The sequence below is a fragment of the Calonectris borealis genome, chromosome 12, assembly GCF_964195595.1.
Source record: "Calonectris borealis chromosome 12, bCalBor7.hap1.2, whole genome shotgun sequence".
Classification (NCBI taxonomy): Eukaryota; Metazoa; Chordata; class Aves; order Procellariiformes; family Procellariidae; genus Calonectris; species Calonectris borealis.
The window spans coordinates 3,317,104-3,331,214 of record NC_134323.1 but is presented as its reverse complement, the minus strand read 5'-3'; the positions used below and the strand labels follow the sequence as shown (position 1 = coordinate 3,331,214).

General features: G+C 41.1%; 1 protein-coding gene and 1 long non-coding RNA gene across 11 annotated transcripts in view; both read right to left on the bottom strand.

Annotated features, from left to right (window-relative positions):
* Window positions 1-5,942, bottom strand: part of LOC142087173 (uncharacterized) — a 34,580-nt gene extending 28,638 nt beyond the window's left edge. Inside the window, exon 1 of the long non-coding RNA XR_012675353.1 lies at window positions 5,676-5,942. This is a non-coding gene — a long non-coding RNA (uncharacterized LOC142087173). The remainder of the gene's footprint in view (window positions 1-5,675) is intronic.
* A 2,445-nt stretch (window positions 5,943-8,387) lies between these two features.
* The window catches only part of PRMT7 (protein arginine methyltransferase 7), a 22,443-nt gene continuing 16,719 nt past the window's right edge, over window positions 8,388-14,111 (bottom strand). For 9 of the 10 annotated variants that reach the window (XM_075161050.1, XM_075161057.1, XM_075161048.1 and 6 more), the window contains 4 exons: window positions 13,570-13,730; window positions 12,338-12,434; window positions 10,399-11,764; window positions 8,388-8,706 (listed from right to left, as the gene is read on the bottom strand). In XM_075161050.1, the coding sequence (XP_075017151.1) occupies window positions 11,606-11,764; window positions 12,338-12,434; window positions 13,570-13,730 (417 nt within the window). In that variant the 3' untranslated portion in view covers window positions 8,388-8,706; window positions 10,399-11,605. Of the gene's footprint in view, window positions 8,707-10,398; window positions 11,765-12,337; window positions 12,435-13,569; window positions 13,731-14,111 lie in introns of those variants that run through there. The other variant, XM_075161058.1, reaches the window with a different exon arrangement.

Here is a 14,111-nt window from a genome sequence, read left to right as displayed (position 1 = left end):
AAACCAGGTGTGTCAGAATATTCTTTATCTGTATAAATGCTGCAACAAAAGCCTAAAGCTTCATTGATCAAGTAGTTTTCACTGTTATACTACATCTGTTGCAACAGGCTTTTTGCAAAGCTCTGCTGAAGCTCCTCAAGTCATGGCAGCTCGTGTCCAAAGCAGACAGATGTCCCCCTTCTATTCGCAAAAGTCCCCCTCCTATTCGCAAATGTTTGACTTTTCCAAATCCCAGCAACAAGATGCGTCAGCCTGATGAGCTCAATAGAGACCTTAATGTGATCCTGAATGCCATACTGTCATTAGTATACTGAATATTGATATCTCTGACCACTTTGCACCCTGCTAAAATGGAATTTGCCTCACAGATACGCACATTAAACACTGTTTTAGTTAGTAACTGATATAAATCCTTCTGCCTTAATGATACAAAATGGAGTTTGATGGCTAAGGCATTGCAGTGTTAGACCAGAGAAACAGAGCTGCCTGTAGAAAGGACAGGAACATGTTTGTAAAGCGGGAACACACACCCCCCTACGCATTTAACCTGTGAGTCCACAAATGCCTAGCAGAATGACTCACGCAGAGTTCAGGATGCAACTATGGTACACAACAATACTTCTGTAATTTTAAGATTCTAGATGATGCAGTAAAAACAACTGAAGGGGTTTCCCACGCTGCCACAGCATCGCATACTTCAGCACCTGCACGGGCAGCCTCTGAACACTCTGGTATTTGAAAGCAGCGATGTGGGAGTTCAGAACATGAAATCACCCAATGGCAGTATATTCTGAATGGATCCCACTGCAACGAACGGAAAGAGATGAGCATGATGAAGGGAAGATGACGTCTTTCCACACTAAATGTAATTGGGTACCTTTGTTCTCATTAAAGAGGTTCATGAACTTCTAAGTTAGCAGAAGACTGTCAGCTTGAACACCCTGGCCCTGCTACAATTTGGGTAACATCTCCACTACCTTTTCAGATCTAACTAGGTGTAATTGTTACCTTCTTCATGTTTGGCTGCAACAGGTTCTTAAATACCTTTCAAATGTCAACCCAGAATTTTGAATACCCAGCAAAATCCAGCTAGATCTTTCTCTACAATTAAAAACTTCTCCTGAAGTCAAGTGCCACAGTGTCACCAGCTTCAGCAAAGCCAACATTTAATGCTTTATATTGCTTAGTAAAGACTTTCAGGGTAACAAGGAGTACAAGGCAGTTGCAAGGTCTGAAAGACACCGACTGAAAGAAAAATCCTAGGCCTAGCATGGTGCCAAGCACTATGCTAAATATATTTCTAATGAAAGGTGTATCACACAAGACAAACTAATTCTCAGTATGCAGCCTGGTCCATTATCTCAGCCCCAAAATAAGACTGTTATGAAACAGGTATTTAAACCCTATTTTCTGTTATTCCTTGGTTACATATAATTTCTCTTTTCCACATTTGCCGAGAAAGCTATTTATAGCCACAGCAAACTCAGGCTTTTAACAAAACGTGTCTTATATCCCACAATAAGCACATAAGAAAGACTTAATGCTACTTCATTAAACATTAGATTGGTGTTCTTGGAACTCTGTGGCATATATGAACTAACGGTGCTTACCCTGGTGAAATCCCTCTTACCCACAGCTGACCTTGAATGTCCTTCCACCTCACTGCAAAAACCTCAGCCTCATCATTCTGTAGCTGTGTGTTCCAATGTTAGAGCAAATTAGAAGCTGTAAATGTAGCATTTATTACATCCTGACAGAAAGAAATGCTGAGTCTGGTCAAATGCTGGGCAGTGGCTCTATATCTGGTATAAGAGGTCCTTGTCCGGGCCTGGATTCCCAGGGCTGACAATTAGAAGGAGGTTTCTGACCACTAGACCAGACAAGTTCAAAACCAGCTTCCAAATGACCACAATGGAATGCAAACAAACAAACAAACAAAAATTCCTCTCCGAAACCCCACTGCTTTTAAAAGAGTTCGATGTATTTTTAAAACGAGATTATATGCATGAGCCCTACTACAGGAAGGGACTATACAGAGCAACCCAGAAGGTCCCACTCAGTCCTGTGTTTGGTTTGAGGACAGGAGAAAAGTACACAATTTCTTCTGCTTCGGGGTAATGATTATTTACAAGTGCAAGCATAATTATCTGTTTGGGACCTTCAGTTTATTCTTTTAAAAAAATAATTTATATTTTTATTCACATTTTAAACATGGACAGAACTGGCGCTTATTAGCAGAAACTCTTCAAGCATGAATAGCTCCTTGTCAAGGCTCTAGGTAAGAAGACCGTACTTAAGGGGGGGGGGGCAGAGGAGAATGGGAAAAAAGGAATGGAAGGAGGAGATACTCGATCTGCAGACATACTATAAAGATACAAGAGCATCTAAAAAGGAAAAAAATACAGCAACAAAAAAAGTTAAGAACATTAAGAAAGATTAAATGGCCCTTAGTTATTTAGGAGATGTTCCACAGTATGTACATTGCTGACTAGTTCTGTTGCTGAGAAGCATGACTACACCCTGCCTTTAGTTTTAGAGGGTTTTTTTTATTAAACCTTATTTTAAATGTAATTATTTGATTAGCTGTTGCCCAGCCAACCCAGGGAATGCAAATACAGACTGTCTCAAAAAGAGAGTCATAGCTCTCGGCTTTTAAAGGGAGGTAAACAATGGAGCAGTGTATCTAGTTCCCAGCTAGAAGCAGACACACAAGGGGAATATTCTCCCCGTAAGCAAAGGGATAAGGCAACAGCATCCAAGAAAGCAGCAGGAAGCTGGCAGTGGATATAAGGCATTGCATCAATCTGAACAGATGATCTCCTATGAGAAAATACCTTTATTTATTCAGGCAGACTACACGGCTTAGCTGACTGGCACCGTGACAAATACAAAAATGGCAGCATTCTAAATGGGGACACGTTCTGCCATTGAGGGAGGCTTCAAAGAAAGAGAACGGGCTAAACAGCACCTAAAAGGGCCATGTCGCATCCTTATCGCAAAACGCCTGTTGATACCTGATGACTGCCACTGTGGAACAAGGAACATGCTACCAACCGCATGTGTGCATTAGCATATCCACAATGGATAATTAGAGGAGTTCAACTCTCCATAACACAACCCTGACACTAACCTCGTTTAGGAAGAACTGCTTAGATGATCTGAGGTGCTGGTGCCCCTTTTGGAAGGGAAATGATACTTACACCTCTGCCCGCTGTTTCATTCATATCATCTGTAAGCATCAAATTCAAGCTATAGCCTGGCAGTGCAGGCATTGCACACGAATACAGTAAGAAATTGGCCTTGGAGAGCTTCCTGTCCATGACAAGCACAAAAGAAAACACACAGAAATTAAATGTTTCGTCAGTATACACCCATGAAACCTGTGGAGCGGAGTGCCCTGCTACAACAAACATAAAGCCTACTTTGCACGGAAATATGAAGACACAGTCTTTCCTAGATTCGTCTCTGCCTTCTTCCCTTTTTGAAGGCTTTTTTGATGAATATTGCAGGGTACGTGCCAAGATAATGCAAGAGAGGGTGAAAACATTTAACCTGGAAGTTGACTTTACGGTTCATTTATTCTGCTGTGCAACATAGACGGAACTGCTAGTTTTTGTTTAACACTAGTCAGTATTATGCAAAAAGAGAAGGGCGGGGGTGAAGGAAAATCTAAAACAAAAAAATTATTTAATGCGTGAAGGAGAAGAGATGCAACTTCCCTAACAGTATCATACAAAACAGAAACACATACTAAGCCATCATAATGCAATATGCTAGCACAGTTTTCAATACAAGACCATAACATATTAACATGCTGCCTCCACAAAGAACTTCATCCTTTGGCATGCTATGCCTAGAGACTCAGGATTAGTGCTCTCTAATGACACAGAGGCTGCACGAGAGAACTTTGTTGTAATCTTACCACACTTTACCCATGCCTCATCAGTGCCTTCAGATAAAGTTTTGGTTTTATGCTTCAGCCCCACAAGCATAAACTTTAAACGAAACATTTTTGTTGGTAGAAACACCTTTTGCTGAAGAGAAGCACGAGTGCCTGCCTAATTTCGGGAGACTTCCTGGCTTGCTTTTCTGGTAGCCTCTGAAACCTCTGCTTTGCTCTCAGGATAGTCTGCCTGGTCAACAGGGCACAAGGCAAGTGGGAGGAATGAAAGAGATGGCCATTGATTTTAAGCAAGGCCGAGGCTTTATGAGGAGCAATGCCAACCGGCTCACTTAAGAGACCATCACTTCAATTCTCTGAACAGAATGAAACTGCTAGATTTGGAGTCCAAAGACCACTGTAATCACTCAGATGAGAGCACACTACCGGAAACACATAGGAACAGAGATAGCTGTATATGTAGGCAGCTGAGGCTAATCCACGCCAGGATGCTTGCTACACAGGAGGTATGATAAAGTTGTTTTTAAAATGGGGGGGGAATGTTTTAAAACAAACCAGGGATGACTAGACTTTAACATAAAGAACCCTACTCTGAGTCTTCAGCCTTGCATGTATAGATGACAACAGAATTAACACTAAGTTTAACCCAAAACTGGGCTCTGCAACTACTGTTTTCCTTTTATTCCCCATTGCCCTCTCCCTTCTTCCCCCTAGGGCAAGGAGAGCTAATAAAGCTAATAAACGCTAGCCATTACACAGAAAGGTACCTTAAAGGGGGGCAGAACCCACAAAAAACCCTTACATACTGTTTGCCTTTTTGTCAGTCAGCATGGCTTGAAAAATGGCTGTTCAGACCCATTTTATTATTTGTAAAGGCATATCTAGAAGAAAAAATAAAGTTCTACAGCAAGATAGAGCTAAAAGCAACTAAATTTCAGTGATACTAAAACAAACAAAGAAAAAAAATTAAGCCTTTTGTTTTATACCTCTACAGAAAGAGGCTAAGTGTGTTCAAAACATTTTTTCCTCTTCATAAGCTTTCCACTAAAACGCCATAGGGCAGAGGCTCCACTCATAGGAAACAGACTATGAGAAGTATTATGGAGAACTCTTAAACATTATCAACTGAGGAGATAAGAGACCCCAAACGCTACTGCTGTTTTAAAACACCAGGGGCATGAACATTCAAAGCCACTGCCTTGGTCCTCAGCTTACTCACGACTTGCTACAATGTTCCAGCATACCAGGATATACACACGTGGCAAAACAGCAGACAAAATTATACGGTATGAATATTTCTTTTCATACCAGTTCATTACCCACGTGTGCGGTTGGCTTCCTCAGTCTGAAAGTTACACAGACGTACTCAACGCATGAGCTTTTGTTTCTTAAGTCCCACTATGACTTCTAAAACAAAGCAGGCCTCTAAGCCAGCCAAAGTTTGTTCCCTAGTGCAAACCTGTGGACCAGAAGCAGGTGCTGACACAACTTATTTTATGTAGAAAACAACAAAGCTCACTGGGAGGCGCAGACCCGCCAGGGCGGCAGGGCCGGCGGGTGCAGCAAGGTGAGCCACAGCCCGGTGGGAAGGGCCACCGCGGCGAGACGGGCGAGGGCCCGCCCGGCGCGCCCCACGACGGCAGCCCGCGCCGCCCTGACTGGAAACCGCTCGAGAGCTTGACGCACAGGGCCGCCCGCCACGGCGCAAACAGCTGGACCAGGCCAGCCCAGCCGCCCCATCCCCGCAGCGCAACGCCTCCCCGGCCCGGCTTACGGCGGCCTTCCCGCGGCGCAGAGGCGAGCCCGCCGCTCCCTCGCCGCCTCTTCCGCAGCAGCGGGGAGGGTGGGGCGGGTGCGTGAAGAACAGGCCGGTCCCCTCCCCTGAGGCGCCAGGAGGCCAAAATGGCGCCCAGCCGGCCTGAGGAGGGGGCTCGGCCAATCAGGAGCGGGGCTCGCGCGCCGGGCAGGTGTGGGCCGGCGCGTTCCCGAGTGAGAAGGGGCGTCGGGGGCGCGCGGCCATGGCGGAGCCGGGCGGGTGCGGTGGCAGCGGCGGCAGGGCCGCGACGCTCCGGTCCCCGAGACCGGCGGCCCCGGGAGGATGGGCTGCGAGATTCGAGGGGCATCGCTGGCCAAACGGCCGCCTCGCTGCCTCTCCCTCACCTTCGGTGTTGGGAGGCTCCAGGGCAGTCGCTTTATTACAAATTAATTCCGGATGCACTCGCGGCCCTTTCCACCTAAAGCGAGGGATGTGATGTGATCATCAGCCCTTCACTATAAATGACTTTGCAGTTGTCTGTGAGGTAGGCATGAGCTTATGCATGTAGACCGACAGTACAGTCAACTTCAACCGTTCCTAGAAATACTGCAGTTGAGAAGAAATATGATGTTTTTAAGTGCTGCAGCAAAGGCTGTTTGTCTCTCCCTCCCACCCCGTTCATTGCCGCAGCTTGATTTATTTGCTGATTCTCAGGGTTGTGAATAGTTGGTTTCTTAGATACTCTAACACGAAGCAAGCAGCCACTTTATGGGAGTACAGATACAGCAGGGTCCATCAGCCGTGAGAAGCAGGAGTCCAGTAAACTGCAGTGCCTGCTCCTTCCAAAGCACGAGTGCAACGCTTCACCTAGAGTGATGTGCAAGGCAAGCAAGAGCAGAGGCTGCGGAAGATAACAGGAGCAAGAGACAACATCCACAGCAAACGGGCTGCTGCTGCAAGTATGTTACACAGCTGCACTTCAGCAAAACCCTGAGGAAGAAGAGAAGGTTATGTGGCCAGTCTCTAGTGTGTAACGTAAGAGCCAAGATACCCTGGGACCGTGCCCCTGCAAAGAGCACCATCAGACCTGCAATTGCGGGGCTTTCCCTCTACATACAGGAAGATAATCAGCTCTCATTCTTTCATTAGTGCCCCTGTCCACAAGAGAGGCATCTTTAGGGCTCTCAAATCCTAGACAGAATCCTGCTGGGGGAAGGGGAAAAAAAAAAGAAAAAAAAAAAAAAGAAAAAAAAAGTGGGTCATCTTCATGGCAGCCTTTCAAAACAAAAACAAAGCCCTACAGCCTTGTAAATACATATATAATCTAGATATTAAAAATATAATTTACATATAATATATAAATACGTATTTTTTAATATATATGTTAAAAACCCCATGGTTTTAATTACTGAGGTATCCCAGGATTTGCTGCCTCTGAGCCTTTATCTGCTGTATCTCGGTCAAACCTCATAAGGCTGCATTTGAAATCACACTGCGTTAAGAAAACAAATGATTAAAGCAGAGAGTCAGGGGATTAGTTTATTCTGCATGGCCTTGAGCAAGTCATTTTTAGCTCTGAGGCCCTAATCTTATAGTGAGCCTGAGGCAAATGAAACACTCGAACACCCACACAAAGCACACTTAGTTTTTTCTCATCTGAAAAATGGGGGTAACAACACATACCTCTCTCTGAGAAGCATCTTCATCATTAATCTGCATTAAATGCTTGGAAGTGTGAAGTTTTAAAATTATTAAGTACCAAACCAAATTAACATTTTGCAATGCCATCAGAGTCAGTAAGGTAGAATGACAACACAAGCACCCATTGCATTCAGCTCACGATTATCACTGGAAAAATCTAACACTAGGAAGCTGTAATAGTCTCTTCCCCTCCTAGCAACCAGCTGTAACGACAAATAGAATACAAAAGATGAGTGACTAAATGAGTTAGTCCTGAACTGCATCCTCTATCTTGTTAAATGCAGAAAGCCTACACAGAGCAGTTTCAAAGGGACTAATGAAGGAGAAAAGCAAGCTCCGGGATCTCAGTCCTTGAACTGCCCAGTCTTCAGACAAAAGGTACCAGTTCTCCAAATAAAGGAACAAATTTTGCAGCTGCCATGACTTAGAAAACACCCTTTAAAATACAAGACTTGTCCTTCATTAGGACCATGACAATTTCACTGTCCTAAGAGTATTATTCATTCTGTGTATTCAGCATGAGACGCTTTGTTGCCTGCCTGCTTTTTATAGGAGGTGCAAGTCCGTATTAGTCTTACTAGCAGTTGTCACTTTTTGTACTAGTTTTCCATCTCAGTCCATGTATGTACAGTGTATCTCATAACATCACAAGCATTTCATTTGCACATAAGATGAGACAGCTGCATTGCAAGTCTGTGCACTTTTCTTTATTAGAAGTAAACACTATCTGAAAAATGCGCTAGAAATTTGAAAGTGGATTCTCAGCACCCTCTTGTGGATTTGTGGCGTGATAACCACCAAGTATTAGTAAAACTCTCATTACAATTCAGAGCTACAGAAAAGTTACTATTTTTGCAGCAAAACTACAATAGGGAAGTTAAATGTGAATGGCAAAACTTTGTAGCTTATGATTATTTTTAATACCTGAATAAAAATTGCATCTTTAGTGCAAGTATCTCTTGTGCCATATTAAAAAATCTGCCAGTTATACACTGGCTCTCATGCAATATATGAATGTAATACTGTTAGTTCAGCGGTGGCAGGGGATCCTGTTTCTATTAAAACATGCATCTATGCCTGCAGGCCCAGTCAGGATCAAAGCTGTTGTCATTTAGAAAAAAAATTGCCAGTGGTGGCCGCACAGAGTAAGTTCCTTCCAAGAGAAAACAGGATTCTTGCTCTGCTTATTAAGATGCCAGTAGCCAGCAGCTCTTCCAGCTCAGCACATCATGGCAATGCTTCTGTCAGGTCTGGGAACAAATAGGAGTCTGAATGCTGCTACTGGGTAGATGTGTTTTTCTGATACAGTGGCTTTCCTCCCCCACGTGTATGCTTGCAGTAAAATGCCCTGTGGAAGAGGACAGAGAGAGAAGTACTTTTTTGTTTTTGCATACATGTATAAGGAATGGCTTGTATCCCCCTATAAGCAGCTGTTTTCCACACGATTTACAGATCACACTAGGTTTTTAAGTCCAACCTGAAGAATTCACAGAAGCCAAGGAAGACTGATACATACACTAAATACTCCTAATTACACATGAACAAATCTTTCTCCAAGTCACCCAGATTCGTATCAACACGGCTATGTTTTGTATGCACCAGAATTTAATGAGTAGCGTGACTTACGTGAAAACCATACATGTGGTAAGGGTTTGCTTTAACATAACAGCTTCCAGCATGTTTTAACTAAATCCTCAAAGCAGTTTCAGTGCCTGTCTAAATACATAAGCATAACCAGCAAGCATTAGTATTGCCGATCACGATCACAGTGAATTAAAACAGGCTCAGCGCTCCAGCTTTCCAGCCTTTTTATTTTTTTGAACAGCAGTCATACAATTACTGCTCCAGGTATATTGAAATTTAAGTTTTTCCTCACATGCAGATAATATGATTCATATTAATTGCCACAGTTCAGTTCTGGAAGCACAGTTCTGCAGATATGCTAGCTACTACATCTAGCCTATGCCCTTCACTTTCACTACACCCACCTCTGAGAATCTCAATAGTCCCAAGTCTCACAATACCAAAAGGCTTTAAAAAGGATACCTCTCAGTCACCTCTCATGCACAGTATCTACCGCAGTGTCCACGTATCTTCAACATATATAACACTGATAACAACATACAAATTCCCATCAATGTGGATGTCTTCCCTTTGGCATTTTAGCAAATTTATCTGTTTTATTTTTTCTTAGGAAGTACGATTCAGGCACATACATACAGAGTTATCTTTGACAAAGGTAACACTAGACATTAAAATACTGTAAATTCAGTTGTGGTTTTGTTCTATCTTACTTTTTCAAACGTATAAATTCTAATATATTGCTGTCTATTAGTTCTGTGTTCCCTTTGGAACACTGTATGCTTCTGTAAGATCCAGAATCATTTGTGCAGTTAAATGCAAAGCACCTTCAGAAGTTATTCCGACTGCAGAACAAGAACAGCAGCTCGTGCTTTCTGTGTTAGGCCACAAGCAAACACAGGAGGCAGCATCTAAGTTTCTTCTGCTGTGTTATCTCCTCCAGGAGAAGAGAAGCTATACAATGCAAGCCTTATGCATTCAGACTTGCACAACTGTCTCTGTGCCTTGTTATTTTTATAAAGGGCTAAGTCTCTACCATTTAAAAGGCTTGGCCATATTATTGTTCCCTTTACAATTGTACAGCTTATGTTCTCAACATAGAACAAACAGATTTGTGCCACTATACTTTGTGGGCTAGGATCAGTGTATCAAAATTAGAAACAATTGTTTAATGAAGAGCAACCTATATATTCCAGCAAAGTTTGTAAGAAATGCGAGTCTGAAGTTAAGCATCTTAAAAGCACAGTTTTGAAAAGTGAAATCCACAGATCTCAGTAGGAGCTGCAGGGTTTCTGTTCTAGTGAAAAACAGCAGTCATATATTTCATTGCTTCCTTACATCTATTAAGACCTTGGTCAGGAAAATAGTTCTGAAAAATTCAGGAATATTTCAGATGACTTCCAGGTCTATAAATATGATCACACTCTTAGGAAGAAAAAGAGGAAAAATTCCTACTCACCAGAACTATATATCATGGTGACCAGGAAAATAAAGTAGAGCAGGCTCCTGCTCCCTCATGGCTTCTTCATGGCACTCCTTTCACTTTGCTGAAGTTGTTGCTCAGAGGAAATAGGAGTAGCTTTGGTAAGTGGAGTTATCCCTGCGGCTGGCTGACATAATTTAGGACAGGCAGTACATTGACTTTCTATCTCCCTTAATAGGTCACACATACAAAACGGATACACCAATTGATTGTTCATCTAAAGCAGAATTAATTGCACGCACATGGTCACACACTACAATTTCTGCCAACAGGATTTGGAATGCCACTAGGAAAACCTCAGTTGTGGACATGTGCTACTGCAGAACAATATACAATTTAGCTAAACTGGCAGATATTATTTGGACAGAGTTCTGACGGAATGAGTATAAGGCCACATTTTTGATCACATAATGCATATTTAATATCTCCTACAGATTTGCAAGTTTTTTGGACTACAGCTCTTCTTTTGTTTCTGGTCAGACTACCATCCCTTTGTCACTTCAAATTAACCTGAATATGTACGTTTTCTAATTTCCAGTTACGCCTTTCCAGACTTTGGTCACTATCTGGCAAACGTCTCTTCAGAAATGCAGCATCTCAGACTCCAGCAGAACATCAATGCATCATACTTTAATTCGCTGACCATTTCAGTTTAATACTAGCCACAACTTACACAAGTCTGCGAGCAGTTAAACTGTTTCCTTTTCCCTATTAAGTGTACTAATATACATAGGTAGCTTGACTTGGGATTTCTTTTTGTGCACTCTGAAGATTAGTTCCCATTTTACAGTGACAAGAGCAAAGCCTAGAAATAGATGAGTTTAATTCACTTCTACCTACTGTTGGTGAAAGGTTTAGTGTCTTCATCCACTGATATGCCAAGCAATAACCAGCAAGTCAACTGTTTTGTAGCTCCATAACATTATTCAAAACCCCAAAATACCAGAGTTTCACACTGGTATGTGTATATATGTATATAAATCCTGTCAAGAATACCTGTCCTTAAGACAAGGTTCCTCTCTGCCTCCCCAACTATATATTTTGAAAACAAAATGGAAAAGGTTTAAAGTATATTTCAGAACAGTCAGTTTGCTCTCTGAGCACAATAAAAAAAATCCCTCTGCCATACAAAAAATACTGTAAGTTTATTATCATTTAGCAACATGAGTAAAAGGAAAGTATTTTATAATAGCTTAAAATCCATGGCAATCTCTCCTGTCTTTGTGTTGAAATTTATAGCATACGTGACAGCACTAGGAAGGTCTGACAGTGTTTCTGATTCAATAACAGAACTGAAGAAATAGACAGCTTGCTTGCAATGGGGATTCCATTCACAGTTTCCCTACAGGAGAGAGTTAAAAGTGAAAGCAGTCAAAACTCTACGATATTATTACTAGACAGTAATAATGCAGTAAGAGCACAAGAGTTCTTGTTCCCAGTTCAGTATACAATGATCAGATAGTTATCGCTTCCATTGCCATCCATTCCATTATAGGAATGCATAACTTGAAATACCATATGCTACATTGCACACTGAAGCCACAGACGAAAAAATTGATTTGGTCAAAGAATATTTAGAGAGAATACCAAAAATACTAAATCCTTCCCCTCAAAATTTTTGCTTTTGATAAACTGAGAAAAGGGATTTGTATAAATAAATTGTTCTTTGAGCTAGCATCATATTTAAGTTCTGAATGTGGTTCAAAACTATGGGAGCATTTGGATCCAATTCAGTTAAGGTACGTCTCCTGCTCCCCCAAAAACTAGGAACAGATAGTTCTACTAGTTCTGTCTACATAGTCTTCAAACAGTGTAACAACGAGCACTATATAAACCAGGTATGGCCAACAGAGACCCATTTTTCAGCACTGTAATCCTATAGACTTTGATATAATAAATTAGATTGAAGAAATACCTTTTCATTTGCAATTTGCATCAGTCCTGTACTAACAGAGATATCGGCAGCAAGATGATATTCCATCCACAGAACTGCTCCATGGCTCTTTCCTTTCCTGGGGAGGAGGATCAAAACCTATTACTTTATACAATACTGACAGATTAAACACTGCATCCATTCCTCACATAGTTTAGGTAAGAGCTGTAAAAGCATGAATAACTTGTTTCCTTGAAAAAAAAGTTGAACAGCTGAATAATTTGGTAAATGGGTAGCAACTTTTAAAGTATTTACAGATATGAAATCTAAAAAAGACAAGGAAGAGGAGAATATGTCATAACTAAATCTGCTCAGAACCACAGTCATTTAACAGGCACTCCATAACATGGCATAAATTATTTGGCATATTTGGGGAGTACTTCCTTCAGAGACCCCAGCTTCTATTGTTTCTGAATTTTAAGAAAATATTTACCAAATATCAGATCTCACTTCAAGTGTCTGCTCCACGAGGAGCAGAGGTCATGCTAGCGTGTTGCCTGTAAACACAACAACTAGTGCAAAGGCACAGAGACCCCACACAGATGGTTCTGGATTTTGTGAAACCTTGAATTTTGTCTCACGAAGAGAAACATATAATTACAGCAGTGTTTGAGCTACATAAGCTCTAGATAGTTAAAAATAACTTTCCCGTTTTTTAATTCTTAAGAGCATTTCAAGTTTGAACAGAATTAAGTACAATCTGTAGTTAGATTATAATGAAAAATATCTCAGAAGACATGTGACAAATTAAGATTGTCATAATTATAGTTAAAAGGAAGAATAGTGTACACTTTAAAGCTATTAAAGAGATAATTTGGAAAGCTAAATAGGAGCTTTTTCTGCAAGAACTCAGCAACAAGGAAAAAACAGAAAGACAATGGTTTATTTTCTCTAAACTATAAATTAATCTGTTTAAGTTTTAAATCATTGTAACATCTAGAAAAATGTTATTTTTGAAATATTATTATTATTATTATCTAAAAAGTTACCCTTACTGTTATAGCCTATTGTGAATAGCCACAGGAAATTAATGTCAGAGTAACTTCCAGAACTTTAGGTCACATTTTAAAAAACTGTCAAGTATGTTCCCCCTAGTTAACTATACATTATATATATTATATATATACATTATATATATACACACACACAGAGCTTGAATACGAGGTAAAAAAATGGATTATGACAAGAATATTTATTGCAATGAGAAAACTCACCGTAAAAGATTTACAGAACCCTCTGTGCTGAGACAGTGTTGCGGTACAGTCTTTCTGAAGTCAAACGTCAAAACTTCCTGAGGGTCAGAGAGTGACTTGCAAGGATATTCCCACAGAGGGTGAGGTTCTGCTTCCTTGGATTCCCTAAAATTCAGAGAATTCTGAAGAAAGAAAGTAATAAAACTGTCTGAAAACAATCCAAAGGCAAACAGTTCTTGTTTTCAAGTTAATTATGTGTCCTGAACCCAGAGTATTTAAGTAATAAAGCTGCAAGAGAACAGGGCTGCACTTCTTAAGTACAAGGGAAAATACGTACTACTTGCATGAACTAATTGCTATGACTATGGTCCTCAGCAGTCAAACAGAAACGGACACTTTCAAAATACAATGCATTTAACTTTTCTCCCTTGAGATGAATTCTACTCTAGAACTGCCTGTACTCCTCCACAATGACTATAAAGGCAACCTAAATAGCTAACTCAAAAATGGATATCTACAATGCAGCTCTAGAAATTGATATAGATAAATCTCACCCTTCATAT